Source organism: Lithobates pipiens, unplaced genomic scaffold, assembly GCF_037356315.1.
Source record: "Lithobates pipiens isolate NorthernLeopardFrog02 unplaced genomic scaffold, aLitPip1_a1.2 Scaffold_13, whole genome shotgun sequence".
Classification (NCBI taxonomy): Eukaryota; Metazoa; Chordata; class Amphibia; order Anura; family Ranidae; genus Lithobates; species Lithobates pipiens.
The window spans coordinates 351,653,728-351,672,826 of record NW_027507718.1 but is presented as its reverse complement, the minus strand read 5'-3'; the positions used below and the strand labels follow the sequence as shown (position 1 = coordinate 351,672,826).

Below are 19,099 nucleotides of genomic sequence, written 5' to 3'. Positions count from 1 at the left end.
TATAATGTCGAAGCAGTGACCCCAAAACTTCTTGCCAAGCAATATTCACTGCCCCAGGAAAAGGTCACATGTGATGAAACATGTCGGGCATGCTACGAGTTGATGTGATCTCGGAAGGATAGGTGGTTGTTTGTTTGCCGGAAAAAGTATTTTATATGTGCGCATTTGGCCTCCTTTTTCTATAATAAACGCTATATAAATGGTATCATACTATTGGAGACTTTTCTCCTCCTTATGAAATTCCTCTGGATGATCTGGGGATATCGCTGTGAGTAGAGGCTATAGAGAAAGATTATCTGGCTTTGCCCTGTTACCCAGCAGAGGTTAATCTGCTTGCTCGGTTGGCCATCCTAGGGATAGGTGGCCCCCTCTATGTGGTAAGAGTCCCTGATTATCACATTTGTGTGTCACAGAACATTCATTATCTGTCACTCGGTGAAGGAATACAATTTAATCATTTTGAACTATTTTTGATACTACACTTTTTTTCTATTAATCTGTTAATTTTGATGCACACTGCACTTTATTTGTTTAATGTTTGTAGCACCTATCTACCTATTCCACTTACGATAAGTTTGGTAGACTTAGTGGATTTATTTTTGCACTGTAATCAAGTGTATTTCATCCCCTATTTGATTTGAGCGATTGTTATTTTTATATGTATTTTTGCCTTGTTTATATCACATGGGTAATTGCAGCAGTCTCTACTTTAGATAACTTCTGTCCTCATTTAGAGCGATATATTCCCTTTGTTTTTTAGTTTATTCATTTGCCCGGAAGAATTAAAATACTTACAATAAACATAATAAGGACATCGATATGACAAAGTCTAGGTTAGAGATATTATTAAATATATTATTATATAAAATGCTGTGTGTAACCTGTCTTGTTCTACTAAGCACTTGACATTAGGCTCCTCCCATAACATGATAACATCACTGGTGTGACTCCATCTGACATGTTGTGTCCAATAGCAGGACTTCTCCAGAGGGTTCCACTTTGAGAAACATATGGGAAGTTGTTTGGCAAGAAGTTTTGGTGTCTGCACTAGGGATGAGCTTTGAGTTTGATCGTTCGTCGAAGGTCAAACATTATGGGCCATTCTCTCCAAGTTCGAGCGGCACGTCACGGCCCATAATACACTGCGTCATCGCAGTGGTTTGCTGGCTGATGATTGGCCAAGCATACACTATGACCCGCATGAGCCACAACATGCAGAAGAGTTGGTAGAGTGGATGACCAAGCCGTCCTCATCCTCCTCATCCTCTGTCACCCAGGCTCAGAGTACTTTGGCTGCCAATGCAGCTGCCAAAGTGGCCTCTTCCATCGGCTCAATGTCATCAGTCACTCCTTCCCTAGCCCCACCATCATGCCCTGAGGAGTCCCCCGAACTGTTCGACCACAGTGTTGGTACACGCTGCAGGAGGATGCGCAGCGTTTTGAAGGCTCCGATGATGGTACCCAGATTGAGGAAGGCAGTAACGTGAGCCCAGAGAGAGGGGGTGCCCAAGAAGGACAACAAACTGGCAGTCATGTTCCCTCAGCTGCAGCATACTGCCAGGTTTTCTCCAGAGACGAGGAGGGAGGGGATGATGAAGTCACTGACTCTACATGAGTGCCTGATAGGAGAGAGGAGGATGAGGAGGAGGCACATCTCCAAAGAGGCAGGATGCCCTCCAGGGGCCAGCTTAAGGGGACCCAACCGACTGCATCAAACAGCAGAGCTCCGCATGTGCAGGGTGCTGCTGACGTGCATTTTTCCGAAAGTTCTTTGGTGTGTGCCTTTTTTGAGATGTGTGCAGCAGATCGCACCATTGCTGTTTGCAATATATTTCTGAAGCGTATCAAGCATGGCCAAAACAGCAGCCGATTGGGCACCACATGCTTGACCAGACATATGTTGAACTCCCATGTCCCAGTCCATTGGAAAGCGTACTTAAAAGACCCACACCAGAGATCAAAGTGCTCTCTCCTTGCTCCTCATCAGCTGGGATCTCCAACCCCACTATACCTTTAGTTCTCTCAGAAACCTGCACTGAGAGGAATGAAGGTGTAGAATTTGGCGTGTCAAGTACTTGCGGGCAATCTGCTATCGCTACACCTAGGTCCTATTGTAGCAGGCAAATTTCCCTAACCCAGTTGCTAAACCGGCAAAAGAAATTCGGTCCCAGCCATCCACATGCCCAGCGGCTGAATGCTAGCTTGGCTAAATTGCTAGAACTCCAACTGCTGCCTTTCAGCTGGTAGACTCTGCCCCCTTTCATGAATTTGTGGAATGTACGGTACCTCAGTTTCACAGAAGGCGATTCTGGCTCTCTACCGGCATTTGGAAGGCAATGTCTTGGCCTCACTGGACAGGGCGGTCAGCGGTAAGGTGCATATTACCACTGACTCATGGTCCAGCAGGCATGGACAGGGACATTACCTATCTTTCATGGCGCACTAGGTAACCCTGCTGGCAGCTGGGAAGGATGGTGGACAGGGTGCAGTATTGTTGGAGCTTGTTCTACCATCACGCCTCCAAAATACAACTAGTGGTGATTCTGACATACCTCTCTCCTCCACCCCCTCCTCTTCTTCTTCCTTCATGGCCTCTTCCTCTATAGATTTGTCCTCAAAACCAGCGGTGCTCTGTATGCATTTAAGGGGCCACGCAAGCAGTCAGGCAAAAAGATACCATGTGGTGCTTGAGCTGGTGTGCTTAGGGGACAGGAACCGCACTGGAGCAGAGATTCTGTCAGCTCTGAAGGGGCAGGCTCAGAGGTGATTGATGCCACGCCAGCTTCAGGCAGGAATGGTGGTTTGCGACAAGGGCACCAACCTCCTCTCCACCCTCCGACAGGGACACTTCACCCATGTTCCCTGTTTGGCTCACATCCTTAATTTGGTGGTGCAGCGGTTCTTGTGCAGGTATCCGGGCTTACAGGATCTCCTGAGGCAGGCCAGGAAAGTCTGTGTGCATTTTTGCTGGTCATATGATGCCAGTGCTCGGCTGGCTGACCTCCAAAACGAATACAACCTGCCCAAGAACCGCCTAATCTGTGACATGCCCACCAGATGGAACTCAACGTTGGCCATGCTGCAGCGGCTGCACACGCAGCAGAGGGCCATCAATGAGTACCTGTATGACTATGGAACCAGGAGAGGGTCAGGGGAGCTTGGCTTTTTTTCGCCACACCAGTGGCTCATGATCAAGGATGCATGCACTGTCCTGTCACCATTTGAGGAGGCCACGAGGATGGTGAGCAGTGACAGTGCATGCATCAGTGATACTGTTCCTCTTGTCTACCTGTTGGAGCACACAGTGCATGGAATAATGGACAGAGCACTTGAGACAGAACATAGGGAGGAAGAGGAGGACTTCCTTACCTCTCAAGGCCCCCTTTATCGAGACAGTGTTTCTGCGGGCCTGACAATCACACAGGAAGAGGAAGAGGAGAATAGTGTCAGCATGGAGGTGGAGCCTAGCACTCAGCATCAGCAGCAGTCTTCAAGGGATCGTTTACAGTCCCCAGAAAGCCATGGACTTGTACGTGGCTGGGAGGATGTGGCTGGGGATCAGATCATCCTTAGTCACCCAGAGGACTTCGGACCGAATGCCTCAGCAAACCTATGCTGCATTGCCTCCCTGGTCCTGCAAAGCCTGGGAAAGGACCCTCGGATTTCTGGTATCAAGGAGAGGGATCAGTACTGGCTGGCAACCCTCCTTGATCCATGTTACACTGGTAAGATTGCAAAACTTATCCAGCTGTCGCAGAGGGAGCAGAGGATGAAACATCTTTGGGAAGCCTTGCAGAAAGGTTTGTGCAACACGTTTCCAGAGCCTGGGAGGTTACAAATTCCTGGTCCTGGACAACGTGTTGCTGAGGCTTCGGTCAGTCACAGAAGTATTGGTGGAGAAGGTGGCCGTCTGACAGATGCGTTCAGACAATTTTTTTGTCCGCAGCCAACAAGGTCTGATCGGTTCCAGCAACCATCACCAGCGTCTGATTTACATGGTGCAGGAATACCTAGGGGCAAGATCAGACTTGGAGACCTTTCCAACCGAAAATCCTCTGGGTTACTGGGTCTTGAGGATGGATCACTGGCCAGAGCTTGCACAGTATGCAACTGAGCTACTGGCCTGTACTGCATCCAGCGTTCTTTTGGAATGCACATTCAGCGCTGCTGGAGGCTCTGTAACCGATCACAGAGTGCGCCTTTCCCCGACTTGGTTGATCGGCTCACCTTCATAAAATGAATCAGTCTTGTATCACCAGCTGCCAAGCACCTGATATTGATGTAACAGAATTATTTTTTTATGAATATGAGATCCCTTCAAGACTGCCTATGCTGATGCTCAGTGACTATCCTGTTATGCTGAGTGACTATCCTATTCCTCCTCAATGTTCATGTTGATAGCTTGTAAGAACATTTTTGGTTCTGGGCACCACCACCAGTGGCTAAGGCACAATTTTTCTGCCCCTGTTTAACAGCGGTGTGTAATTACAATTTTTGCTGTAATATTTTTCAGCAGGGCTTGTTCCTGCACTCAACTAGAGTATCTGTGAGGGGTTGCAGTGTTGTGGCACCAGTGCCTAAAGCCCAACTTTTCTTACCCTGTTCAACAGGGGCATGTGATGAAAAAAAATTCTGTAATATTTTGCAGCAGGGCTTGTTCCTGCGCTCAACTAGAGTATCTGTGAGGGGTTGCAGTGTTGTGGCACCTTCACCAGTGCCTAAAGCCCAATATTTTTGCCCCTGTTCAACAAGGATGTGTAATTACAATTTTTGCTGTAATATTTTGCAGCAGGGCTTGTTCCTGTGCTCAACTAGAGTATCTGTGAGGGGTTGCAGTGTTGTGGCATCAGCACCAGTGCCTAAAGCACAATTTTTCTGCTCCTGTTCAACAGGGGCATGTAATTACAATTTGATCTAATATTTCACAGCAGGGCCCATTCCTGCACCCACCAAGAGTAAGTGTGAGGGCTTACAGTGTTATGGCAACACCACCACCAAAGGCCCGATTTTTCTGGCCCTGTTCAACAGGGGCATGTAATTACAATTCTTGATATAATATTTCACAGCAAAGCCTGTTCCAGCGCCCACCAAGAGTAACTGTGAGGGATTACAATGTTCTGGTACCACCAACACCTAAGGCCAAAATCTCTGCAGTGTATATAGGGCAGGCCCCTACTTTCAAACATCCAACTTACAAATGACTCCTACTTGCAAACGGAGAGAGACAACAGGAAGTGAGAGGAAATCTACCCCTAGGAAGGGAAATTCTCTCCTGTAAGAGTTAATATGGGAAAAAGGTGTCTCCTCCACTGATGCTTTATCACCAATCCTTTTTTCCCTAAAAACCCCAAGTTTTCCAAATCCAATTGTCATTGGGACAGAAAGTGAAGTGAAATCTTCTGAATATCTGCACAGACAGCAAAACAAATGTTACAGGGTTGATGACAACCCTTCCCTATGTTTTCCAAAAAGCTTAAAAATAGATTTTTTTGGCTGGAGCTATACTTACAAAATGTACCTGTTCCAAATTACAAACAGATTCAACTTAAGAACAAACCTACAGTCCCTGTCTTTCTTGGGACTGCCTGTATACTGCTGTTCAGAGTATATAGGGCCTGGGGGCCTCATGCCTTTTCTTTTTTTAATTTGGGTGCGGGGTTCCCCTTAATATCCATACAAGACCGAAAGGGCCTGGTAATGGGCTGGGGGGGTTACCCATGCCGTTTTTCTCAATAATTTTCATCCATATTGCCGGGACCGACATTACAATACAGTTTTAAATGTCTTTTATTCCTTTAGAAATGTAATTTTGTGCAGGGACTGTTCTAAACACGGGAACCACGCGCCACTTTACAGGCATACTATAGACACCCCCCAGGTACAATGTTTCACTTTTACTTTTTCACTTTAAGCATCATTAAAATCACTGCTCCCAAAAAAACTGCCATTTTTAAAACTTTTTTTGCATTGATACATGGCCCCTGGGGCAGGACCCAAAACCTTTTTAGGACAATAACTTGAATATTAGTCTGATTTCTCGCGTTCGAGTCCAATAGACTTTAACGTTTCTTCAAACTTTCGGTTTGTTTTCATGTTCTGGATGCGAACCGAACCCTGGGGGTATTTGGCTCATCCCTAGTCTGCACAATAATTTCTTGGTCACTACTTCCACATTATATGTGAATGTTTTTTGTGTAGCATGGTTTGACGTTTATAGTGAGCATTATGTTTGGTATTTATCTGTTCTCTATACCAAAAAACGGGATGAATAGGTGATTTTATACCTTCCATGCCAGTAATTCTACATATGTGGGGAGTGGTGAAACTTATTATTTTCATAAACAAGTGTGTAATTGACCTCTTGCAACCTAAGGGGTCTATGTTTGAAGTGGAGCAGATTTGGAGTCAAGAGGCCATAGTGTGCAAAGACAATTTTGGAGCATGTTTATTAATTATTGCATTGAAGATTACATTATTATGTAAATAGGTAAGTACAGTATATACATCTTTCTTACACAGGTTAGTCAGGGATCCCCTGATGAAGTCATGTGATTGATGACAATACACGTAAGGTGGCGTCACATCCAGGAAGTAAATTTGACAGTGCTGGAGTGGTGCCCTGCACTAGAGTAAATGCTTTTGGTTGTTTCCTGTAGTGCAGTGGCATTGTGCACCAGTAAATGTGAGTGTATTTGGGTTGCTTTTAATAAATATTTTAAATAATACAATTACTGCGCAATGGGAACTGTTTTTTCCTCGTCACCAGTTCCATTGAAGATGGAAGCCCCGTCCCCCTTAAAGGGGTATACACTTTGGTGTCTACATAAAAGATCCCAAGTTGGAGAGGGAGAGAAGAAAGGAGATTCTTTTAGCCCTTTAGGGGGGAAAGTGCATTGTGGCCTATACGTCTCATAGGTCACACTGAGGTGGAGCACATGTGAATGTATCATTTGCAGTGGATCACTAGAGAAGTTTTGGGATACTTCACTGTGAATCAATAGTTAGAGAATTTTTATGTATATACCGTATATGTACATATTGTGGTATATTAGGTGTTGTGATTTGTATTAATTGATACACATACTGAGTTTTAGTTTTGCACTATATAAGTAGCTTAATTAGGAACTTAAGAGCAGCGTGGCACTTTTTTATATGTGTATGTCTTGAATTTGGGGACACATTAAGTGATCGCACGCAGCTCATAAGTGATATCAACACAGTAGGGCAGCACAGGGATAGTTTTTCTATTCTTCACATATTAGTCAGCAAAGGTGTTAGGAGGGGGGTGGGGGTGGAGCTTTTTTGGGACGAGTTAGGTTTATCATGGAATTTTATTTTAATGAATAATACTTTATTATTATATACAGTATTTATAATCGTTCAAATGTGAAAAAATCTGCTTTAACATTTTATTGATCTGCTTGGTGTATATTGCTGGTTTGCTCCAGAAACATACTTTGTACTTACAGCCAGTTTAGCTTAGGCATATATTGACAAAGCGGTTTGTCAGGCAGTCGGCCCAGGAAATTGTTCATCATTACTCTGTAAGAACAATAACACAATACATAATCCAAATTAGGACTTACTATAGCATTATCACAATATATTTTTGCTTTAAAACATTTAGCTACACATAAAAATATCAGAGTCTAGATCAAGTCTAAAAATGCATTCAGAAAAAAACAACATGAAAAAGCACCAAAAATCAACAAAAATTACAAACAGCAGAACAAATATTAAAACAAAGGGGTTTGATCTCTTCTCGAAAAACTATTTCTAGTTCTTTATTCCTTTATCCAAAAGTAAAAAAAGTTTTAGGCCAAGTTCTACTTAGCAAATATTTATATAACTATGCTGAAGTATTACAACAGTTTTTTTTTCTATTCACCTTTAAAACTGTAATATATGAGCTGGTATGACCATTTTTTTTATCAAAGGCAACTTCAAAACGATCCCAATAGCAAAGAAAATAAGCTTTCTATATCAGTGTACTTATGTGTAGATTCTAAATTCACAAAGGAGACAGATGCATAAAAGAGTCATTGTGATTGTAGCTTTCCCTGTGATGTAGATTAAAGTAGATGCTCTATTAGATCATTGCATAAAAGTTCAAAGTAAAAAATTGGGTTCTTTTCTGTTTCTAATGAAGAACTTTTTGCTTTAATTAAAAAAACAAAAAACTATACATTGTTTAACCACTTGCTTACTGGGCACTTAAACACCCTTCTGCCCAGACCAATTTTCAGCTTTCGGTGCTCTCACACTTTGAATGACAATTACTCAGTCATGCAACACTGTACCCAAATTAATTTTTTGTCCTTTTTTTCCCACAAATAGAGCTTTCTTTTGGTGGTATTTGATCACCTCGGCGGTTTTTATTTTTTGCGCTATAAATGAAAAAAGACCAAAAATTTGAAAAAAATGCATATTTCTTTGTTTCTGTGACAGAATTATGCAAATTATTAATTTTTCTTCATAAATTTTGGCCACAATTTATACTGCTACATATCTTTGGTAAAAATAACCCAAATTAGTGGATATTATTTGGTCTTTGTGAAAGTTAGAGAGTCTACAAACTGTGGTGCGAATCGCACAAAATTGATCACATCTGATGTACTGGTGGCCGATCTCACTTCTTGTGACCCGAACAAGTCAGGAAAGTACAAATACCCCCCAAATGACCCCTTTTTGGAAAGTAGACATTCCAAGGTATTTAGTAAGAGGCATGGTGAGCTTTTTGATGTTGTCATTTTTTTCCCACAATTCTTTGCAAAATTAAGGGGGAGACGGCGAACACAGAACTTCCGCGATGCGTGCCCGCGGCGGCGCGCATTGCGGAAGTAAAGAACAGGACATCCAGGGACGGCCACCCGGACGAACGCGCCTGCTCTACGGCCGTCATTCGGCTATAGGGCGGGCGCGAGGTGTTTAAAAAGAGGAGCTGTTGACATGACTGAAAAACGACAACTCATTAAAAGCGGTGGGCGAATTTATCCAGGTTCGATTTGCGGAAGGTACGGCAAATACTGTTTGAAATTCAGTGTACCTAAACTTAGCACCAAATCCTATTGAGGTCTGAAAGGAGATTCCTGTTATTAAATTCAACTAAACCCAAAACCCAAATTGTAATTTGTTGCAACTTACCAGTCCTTGACAATAGATGTCGTGGCTTTTCTGTTTTTAGGCTCCCCCCCCCCCTATTTTCACATACTCATCCTGCCAGTAACATGTTTCCTGCCTTAGGCCGCGTACACACGCGCGGACTGTTCGCCCAACTTTGTCCGTTAAACAGTTTCGGCAAACAGTCCGCTCAAAATTAGCATGGACGGACATGGCCACACACGACGGACGAACAGTTTGCTGAAACCGTGCGCGATGACGTGAACGGCACGTACGACGGGACGAAAAATACGACGTCCTATACACTGCATTATAACTTTCGGCGTGTAAATCCTTTCTGAGCATGCGCGGAACTTAGTTTGACGAACAAGCCTACACACGAGCGGACTGTTCGCTGAAACAAGGTTTCAGCGGACAGTTTTTCGGAAATTCCGTAAAACCTTGTTCGTCAAACTGTCCGCTGAAACTGTCCGCTGAAAGCCCACACACGAGCGGACTGTCCGCCCAAACACTGTTCAGCGGACAAAGTTGGACGAACAGTCCGCCCGTGTGTACGCGGCCTTAGTGTGCCTCCACTCTAGTTGCAGGAGCACCTGAGACATCCTTAAATGGCAGCACTGTCTGGAGATGGTTGTGTTTGATGGACTAGTAGTATTAAATGGACTTTACATAAGTTACCAACAAATTAAAGTATAACTAAAGACAACACTTTTTTTTTTTTATTTTTTTTTTTAGCTTTGGATAGAGTAGAGAGGGATTAGAACACTTTTCAGTTTTTTTTTTTTGCTGTCTGTGTTAAGGAGATTCATCCTCTCCATGGGTCCTGTTTACCACTATCATTGAACAGGGGCATAGATAAGGGGGGGGTCAGGGATGTTCCAACCCCCACCCCCCCCAGAGAAACCTGGTAAAATGCACAGTGTTGCCCTGCCCTGCTGTTTAGCCTCAGCATCTGCACAGTAGGAGCAATCAGAGTTTTGGAGTGCAGTAGCCAGCCCCCCTTCTGTTGTACCCCATCCCCTCAGTTTAATAAGAGGCCCCCCTGAAAAGCATGAAGGTCTCAGATGCAGGCAATTGACAGTGCACGGTTGAGGGAACTACTAGACTCCTCCTCGAGGTATCATATCACACAGCCGACGGAAGACTTGGGGATGCAGGAGTTTTCCTACTCCTTTTTCCCCGCTCTTAATCAATTTTCTGTTAATGGGAATGAGGAAGTAAGAATTCCAGCCTGGAGGAGTTTATTTTGGTGGGGGGTTAAGGAAAGGGGGTGGGTTTGCTTTTGGAGAACGGGGAGTTTCTTGTAGAGAAGTTTCCAGGGGGCAGTTAATGGCAGGGATTTACTTCTGGGAGGCAGTTTGATTGGATGAAGGAAGATTTGCTTCATAATTAGACATCTTTGCTGGGAGAGAGGGTGTTGACTGAGGGAGATATTTTTGCTTTGAGGGGTCAGTTTAGAGACATTTTACAGTGGTAATCTTTGCTTAAGGAGGGAGGGTTCTTAGGAGGGAGAGAGTTTTTTTTCCTTTAAAATAGATATTTTTTTCTTAAATTATACTTACCTAGGTGGATGGAGCATTGATCCAGTGTTGCATCTGTCCCCCGATGCTTCTAATGCCGCGTACACACGACCAGACTTATGTCCGACAGACTTCCGAAGGAGTTCTGCCGGAGTTCTGCCGGAGTTCTGACGGACTTTCCGAATGAGCGGACTTGGCCACACACAATCACACCAAACTCCGACGGATTCGAATGTGATGACGTACGACTGGACTCGAATAAGGAAGTTCATAGCCAGTAGCCAATAGCTGCCCTAGTGTCGGTTTTAGTCCGTCGGAATAGCATACACACGAGCGAATTTTTCGGTAGGAACTGGGTCCGGCGGAGTTCCGTCGGAAAAATTTGAAGCATGTTCCATTTTCTAAAGTCTGTCAGACTTTTGCGAATCAAAAGTCCGTTGCAGCCCACACACGATCGAATAGTCTGCCGGAATCATTCCGTCAGACTTTGGATGTTGAAAAGTCCGCTCGTGTGTACGGGGCTTAAGACCAACAACAGAGAGATTAAAGACCACTAATCACTCAGTTCTCAGCTTTCAGTGAGCAAAGAGCAAGCTCACTGGAATGTTGTTGAAGGCTCTGGAGGAGGCAGGAGCGGCAGGCTAGCTGCTGGTTCAGGCATCTGGGTGAATCCTGACTTTAAAGTTAAGCTCTTTCCACAGCCAGAACCTGCTGAGCGATGTCAGCTGACAGTGGGCTATAGCTGTCTGTTGGCTAAAAATGGGTCACAAAAGGGAAGTAGTAAGTTTTTTTAGTTCAACCCAGCAGGCTGAATGAAAAAAAAACTAGTGATCTTAGGAGGAACTCGCTGTACTAATGAGTACACTACTGCACCACAACTGCGTGCATTGCGTTCTATTCAGTTGAATGTGGATAATTTTGGCAGCGCTGCATTGCAGAGCCTCATGGTCCCACTCTGCTGTCACATGTTTTTACCGTACCTCCCCCAACATAAAAGTGTAAATTATGCCTTTAAGTTTGAAAGACCTGAACCCCCCAGGAAAAAAAATGTATCTACGACCATGTCATTGAAAATGAATGTAAAAAAAATTACCCACATTTTTGGTTGTCCTCAGAAAAGTATTAGATTGGAAATCTTCCAATGGGTACACTAGTTCAAGTGACCTGGGGTTCAACGGGGATTCACTCTAGCTTCCTGTTTAGCTATGGGGCAGGAAGTGAAGGGAAATCTTTGCAAAGGGAAACAGATGGCGAAAAAAAATGTGATAGGAGTTATAATCCTCCCTTGCTCTATCCAAAATGAAAAAAATTAAAACATTGCCTATAGTTGTACTTTAAAGCCTAATTCCAATTTAAGAATTTAAAAAACTGTTTTTTTCCTCTTGGGATAAAATGTTTAACTAAATAAATGAAAGGTGACAATTAATGCACCCCTCTCAGGGGTAATTGGTTTGTCTCAACCTTCAAACCACCATTTTTTCAAGATAGTTTGGTCTGTTAAAGGGGGTTGAAAAAAACAGACCTAGTGGCCAGATCACCAGGTGAAAAGAAATAAAAAAAAGCATAAAATATATTGTAACTCTTTGGGGTTTAGACACACTTTCATTTAAATTGGTTCTAAAGGCTCATTCTAAGCATGAAGGTAAAAAACCTTCTGTGTGCAGCAGTCCCCCCAGCCCCATAATACTTACCTGAGCACCATCTCAATCCAGCGATGTGCAGGAGAGCCTGGCCTCTGTGGGGACTCTCCCTCCTCATTGACTGAGACAGCAGCGGGAACCATTGACTTCCACTGCTGTCAATCACAGCTAGGAAGCCAATAAGGAGAAAGAGGGGGCAGGGCCAAGTCACGGCCTTGTGTGTGAATGGACATGCAGAGCTGCGGCCTGGGAACAAGCTTGCTTGGGTATCCCCACTGCAAGTCGTTTGCTCTGGGGGCACTCGACATGAGTGAGGGGCCAAGAGTGCCGGAGAGGGACCTGAGAAAAGGAGGATCAGGGCTGCTCTGTGCAAAACCACTGCACAGAGCAGGTGAGTATGACATGTTTTTTATTTAAAAGAAAAAAAAAGAGAGCCTTTAACATCACTTTAATCTTTAATGGTAATTTTTAGACCAAATAGACAAACTACTTTCAAATAAAATGTAAGGAAAGCTGGGCACTGCCATGAGGGACATGTACCAATGCAAAAAATGTTTTTTTTTTTAAAACAAAGTGGAGTCTTCATGAGGCATTTCCTTAAATAATATGCCTGGAGCATGCCTTTAAGCTGTACATGGTATGATACAATTTTCACAGCAGCAAATATTTGGCTGTGGAATTTTATTAAAGTTACCTTCATTTAAATACAGCAGCAACACTTCAAACAGATTCATTTTAGTTGGAAAAAACTTTTTTTTTTAGGTAGATTTAGCAGCAATATATACTGTTTCATTAGGCCCACTTTGACCAGTAGATAGAAATTGGTCAGCAGTTTGGTGAGGCTATCCCTGTTCTTTTGCTTCAAAGCTCTCCTGCTGGTCAATTTCTATGAAAATCTCATTAGGATTTAAAGTGGTTCTGCACCTAAAAAAAAAATATTAAAAGACAGCAGATACTTTTAATAAAATCACACTTACCTGTCCCAGGGTCCAGCGATGTCGGCGGCAGATGACGAGCGGTCGCTCGTCTCGCTGCTGCCCCCGCCGACATCCTCTGTCAGGGAATCAGAAAGTGAAGCATCGTGGCTTCACTGCCCGGTTCCCTACTGCGCATGCGTGAGTCATGCTGCGCGTCTCTTCTGGTCCCCCGCTGTGTCCTGGGAACTGTGTGTTTCCCAGAACACAACGGGGCGGGGGGGGGGCGGGGGCGTCTGCGGGGGTCTGCGGCGGTCTGCCTGGAAGTGGGTGCAGATACCTGGATTATCCAGGTAACTGCACCCCCTCCCCCCTGAAAGGTGCCGATTGTGGCACCGGAGGGGGTGAGGGATCAGATTAGCGTAACTTCCCCTTTAGGGTGAAGAACCGCTTTAAGAGACTGTAGATGATACAGCAGTGTAAAGTTGACCACCAGTGGGACATTTTTAATGAGGGAGAATTTTCAGAAATGTACAAAAGAAAACGAGTACACATGCTTTACTTCAAGAATTAAGACACAGCAGAGTAAAGCTAGACAGCAGCAGGACAATTTTAAATAACAAGGGTAGGTTCAAAAGTTACTAGAGAGAAAGAGCACAGGCTGAGCTTTACTACAAGAGTTCAAGCGTTAAGATATTGCAGAGGATAACTGTGTGTAAAGTTGGTAAGCAGCAGGACAATTTGAATCAATGATAATAGGTCTAACCAAAGTATGCCTAAATTTCCTCCAAACATTACAGTGGTGTATGGTTGAAGGCAGCTTCAGGAACTAATGGTTAGTAGCATATAAATATTGTATTTTGAGCACCCTACACAAAAAATGCCATATCTACATAAAAATTAAAAAAAAAAACCCCAAAGAAATAAAAAACCCAGAACAATGTAGCACTCACTCCTGCAGAAGCTGCTGGAATTTTGTCATGTACTCCTACATTTCGTAGTGGTGACCCATCCTCTAACTGCACATGCAAACACCAACATAACAATGACAACAATTAGCCTTTTAGTTGATTTATGTGCACTTTAAAATAATGCAGAGAGGGTCAGAAGTACGTATTATAACGGTACTGCCTCAAGTAATATAAAAAAGATGTCTAATGTATCAAAACATTTTAAAACAATGAAGGCTATATGACATAATTTTCATTCTGTGCAGTGCATAAAATTAAACAAGCGACACGTGGAGGGAATACACATAGAAAACTTCTAGAACAGGAAGTGAGATGGAACCTTTCCCTGGGGACACGGATCCCCGCTAGAATGAATTACAGATGGGATGTGGATTTATTCCTTTAATAATGCAATCCACTTCCCTCATTCCTTTCCGACATTATGCTTCTCTGTCTCAATTCCTATATTTTTAGTCTTCACTAACTACCTAGTAAATTTGACTTATGTTGAAACATGTTGTGTATGATGTCCTTTGTCTTTCCTGTGTTATATACAGTGGTTTACCATGTTGCCATATGGACCCTTACATATGGGCTACATGCACCAGCATACTGATTATTTTTTCTTATATGATTTATCATTATTGATTTTTTTTAACCCATGTGTGTGTAGGATATTGTACGGTATTCCACTGTGCTTTTATATCTTTTGAAACATGTGATGTGATGTATATTTTATGTCTCAATCCTTTTCCTGCATTTTGGCACATTGATATTAACCTCTTAATTGCTCAGTTAATTGCTTCAATTTACCATGCAAATAGATTTTGGGGTGGAGCTTATATGAGTATAAATGTATTGCCATTTTTATATTTAACATGCTACGACTAAGGCTGTTGCAGAAACGAGTCAGCTGTTTTGCATGTCACTTTTGTAACCAACCATTAAAATCGCTATATGGACTACAGAGTTGCAGGCTCAATCCTTTTACTTGTTACAGGCCACAGAAAAATGTCTCAGGCCTGTTGATGTCAGCAACTACTATAACTGGTGATTCTAAGGGGTTGATTTATTAAAGGCAAAAAGACAGTTGCACTCTGCAGGAGCAGTTGCTACAGAGCTTAGTAAATGAGCAGAAGCTCTGCTGACTTCCATCATCCAACCATTAGCAAGCAAAAATGCTGTTTTTTTTATATTTTCCTTGCACATGATGGGATATTCTTTGCAAAGTGAAGCCTTACCTCATTTACTAAGCTCTGAAGCAACTGCACTTGCAGAGGGCAACTGCATTTTGTAAAACGCACAGTCTATTTTCCTTTAGTAAGTCAACCCCTCAGGTTTTAATTGTCAGCCTTCCAAAATGAATAGCACTTATTGTTGGTCCTAGATTTTTCATTAGCAGCCTCCGTAACTCAGTAACCCTATGGATGGCTCTAGATTCTGCTGTATCTGTCCCCGAATAGGAATTGGTCCTCTGACCCTAGCGGAGTAGTCACAGGTACCTTAAAGAGCTAAGTATTGCGGTCTCTATGCCATGTCCATCCAACATCAGCTTTCCTCAAGCTCTCCTGGACCTATTTCTGCATAGCAGATTCCTCTGAAGATGCGCCAACAGGTAGAAATCTTCCTGATTCTCCAGGCCCTTATAATTGGATTCTTTGGACCTTAGTTCAAACCTCCAGCAGGTACCAGGCCCCAACAAATTAACTCTTCACACTGGCATGCTCTCCAGGCAAAATCCTAGGAGAGAATGACCATTCTAGATGGTTGCACAAAATATTTTCCTCTACCCTCAGCTCACAGCATTGGACAAAAACCCTAATTTTTAACATATTTCTAACAAATAAAGAGCTGCAAATATAATTTATATGACATTTGCACCAGTACCCAAGACTAAGATGCCAGGGTTTAAAACCCTCCACACCTCTCCCTTCCAAACTTAGATAAATACAATTTGCACATCTGCATATACAGTGGCCAGGTTAGTGCAAGGTGCAAAAATAACAGCCACTTTCCACTTACACTAAGGTTCACTTCATTTGGTCTGTAAAACACTGCATGGAATGGATGATGTGACATGGTTAAACCACTATTCATAGCAATCATGGTAAAATAGGGTTTGGCTCAACAGCACATTTTTGCCGCCCCCAAACCACAAGTCTAAACAAAGCCTTTGGTGGTGCTTTGTAAAGTGGTCTGTGCGTTAGGACTAGCAGTTGGGGGAGGGCATTAAAACCCCTCAACGGAGCCGCAGTTTTACCACCTCCCAACCACTCGTCCTTTAGCTGTACAGGCGGTGGCCAGGGATGTACACATGCTGCGGCCACAATTCTTTAATTTGTGGCTGCAGGAGGAATTACAGGTCATTACATATTATTGGGTTCTTGCTAGTAAATTTATTTTTCTACAAAATAAATAAAAAAATAAAAAGGTGCACCCGGTCTTTGATCTCTTCTATGTTGTTCAGATAGATCCCCACCTCTCAAAGGTTGCCTACCCCTGATCTAAAGTGTTGAGGCCCATTTCAGATCAGCTCTATATGGATGAATAGATGTGCATTCACAGTATCATAGGGGCCAAAGACTCCAAAAGGGATCTGGAATTCAGCACAATCAAATTTAGTTTTCAGCAATTAAAACAACACAATCATTGGTTCTATTGTCTACGGATAAATATGTTTTGGATGGAGAAGATACAGGGGCTATTAGCCAGTGCTAAAGTGTATGGTACCCCAACACTTCATATTCCTGATATGTGTCTGCCGTACCATGTACCTCTATAGAAAAAGTATCCTGTTCTCCTTGTATTGCTTCCTTTATGTGAAAAGCTGGATGATCCTGCCAGTCTCCCTGCTTTCCAGGGAACACGCTAAGCATAGAAGCATATCCATCCCAGTGTGGTCAGTTTTCTTTTTTTTTGTATTCTACTTGGGAGCTCAGCTTGCCTGTAATCCAATGTTTAGAATTATGCTTACATGCCCCCTTGCACAGCCCTTCACTGGGAAGATCAGTGAATTGCTGTTTCTCTGCCACCTGCAAACACACTGACGGCAGTCTCCACCCCCAGCTGTCTAAGCCCCTTATGCAGCTGAGAACAGAGGTCATGTGATCACTTATAAAAAAGAAAAAAGGTGTTTATCTTTTTTTATATATACAAAAAACATTTTGCCTTGAATTAGGCCAGTTTCACACCGCTGAGCAGTGGTTTGGCTGCAGTGCAGGTGTACCCAAATTTTTGTACGATTAACCCACAATTTCCTGTAAACTTTCTATTTGATTGCATGTTTTTGGTGCATTTTTGAAAGTGCACCAAAAATGCAGCATGCAGGACTTTTGGTACGGTTCCAGAAAATGCACCAAAAACACACAGTCTCATAAAAAGTCTATGGGAAATCGTGGGGTAACTGCACAAAAACTGCAGTTACGACTAAACTGCAGCCAAACCGCAGTGCAGCAGTGTAAACTAGCCTTACTGTCTTTCATATACATACATCTTAAAGTAATAATAACCTATTAGCATTTTTAGCTTAAAATATTGAGCACAATAAATTAAACACTCCTCTGTAAAGGTTGGTAAAACTCTTACAACAGCATTTGCAGTTTACAACTTTCAAAGCTGCTGGCTCTTGCTTTCTCAGTGATGCTTCCCTGAACTTCTGGTCTTCACATGAAAGAGTTAGGAATTGACAATACATTCTCAAGCCAGTCTGTTAGCTTGATGTGGGGGTAAAGAGGAGCTGGGAAGTGCCTTACTGTCCTAGGTTATGGGGTTGTGTGTTTCTACTGATGTACATATTGTAATGAGATACAAACCTAGTCCCTGCATGCAAGGTGACTCCATAGCATTGTAATGCCACATACACATGACCGGATTTCCAGTCGGAATAAACTCTGAAGGTTTTTCCGACGGAGTTCTGACGGAGTTCTTGTGTACACACGATCACACCAAAGTCCGATCGTTAAGAACGTGGTGACGTACAACACGTACTACGGGACTAGAAAAAGGAAGTTCAATAGCCAACAGTCTCCATCTCGTACTTGTTTCAGAGCATGCGTCGTTTTTGGTCCATCGGAACAGCATACAGACGAGTGGTTTTCTCGATAGGTATTGATTCCGTCGGAAATATTTAAAACATGTTCTCTTTCTAGGTCCGTCAGAATTTTCGTTAAAAAAATTGTCCAATGAGGCATACACACGATCGGAATATAGATGAAAAGCTTTTGTCTGACTTTTTCTGTCGGACATTCCGCTCGTGTTTACGCAGCATTAGAGAAAGGAACTACCCTGCAACAGGAAGCCTGGGACAGTGATCATGGCCCCAACTTAAAAAGGAACATAGGCAAGGATTAAAAGATAAAAAAGCTGCATACTCAGCAAGTGATTAACCACCTCAATACTGGGGACTTTCATTCAACGTGTGACAGTGCTAAAGGCTGAAAGGCCAATTTACAGCTTTTAGTACTGTCACACTTTAAATGACAATTGCGTGGTCATGCAACACTGTACGCAAATTAAATTTTTGCCATTTTTTTGAGACAGATAGAACTTTATTTGGTGGTATTTAACCAACACTGGGATTTTTATTTTTTTGCTAAGTAAACAAAAAAAGGACCAACAATTTTGAAAACCCCCCTGTTTTTGTTGTTTAATATTCTGTAATAACATTTTACTAAGTAATTTTTCTTCTTCACCAATGTGTGCTGGTGAGGCTATGCTGATGGGCACTTATGAGGCTACTGATGGGCACTGATGAGGCTGCACTGATGTGCATGGATGAGGCTGCACTGATGTGCACTGAAGAGGCGGCACTAATAGGCAGTGATGGGGACTGATGAGGCAGCACTGATAATCTGCCTTGATAATCTGCACTGATAAGGAAGCACTGATAAAGCGACACTAATGGGCACTGATGAGCACCAATAGGGCTGCACTGATGAACACCAATGGGGCTGTAA

General features: G+C 43.0%; 1 protein-coding gene across 1 annotated transcript in view; it reads right to left on the bottom strand.

Annotated features, from left to right (window-relative positions):
• RXFP1 (relaxin family peptide receptor 1) overlaps positions 1-19,099 on the bottom strand; it is a 523,212-nt gene that overhangs the window by 114,842 nt on the left and 389,271 nt on the right. Inside the window, exon 9 of the mRNA XM_077477119.1 lies at positions 7,468-7,542. Coding sequence (XP_077333245.1) covers positions 7,468-7,542 — 75 coding nt within the window. The remainder of the gene's footprint in view (positions 1-7,467; positions 7,543-19,099) is intronic.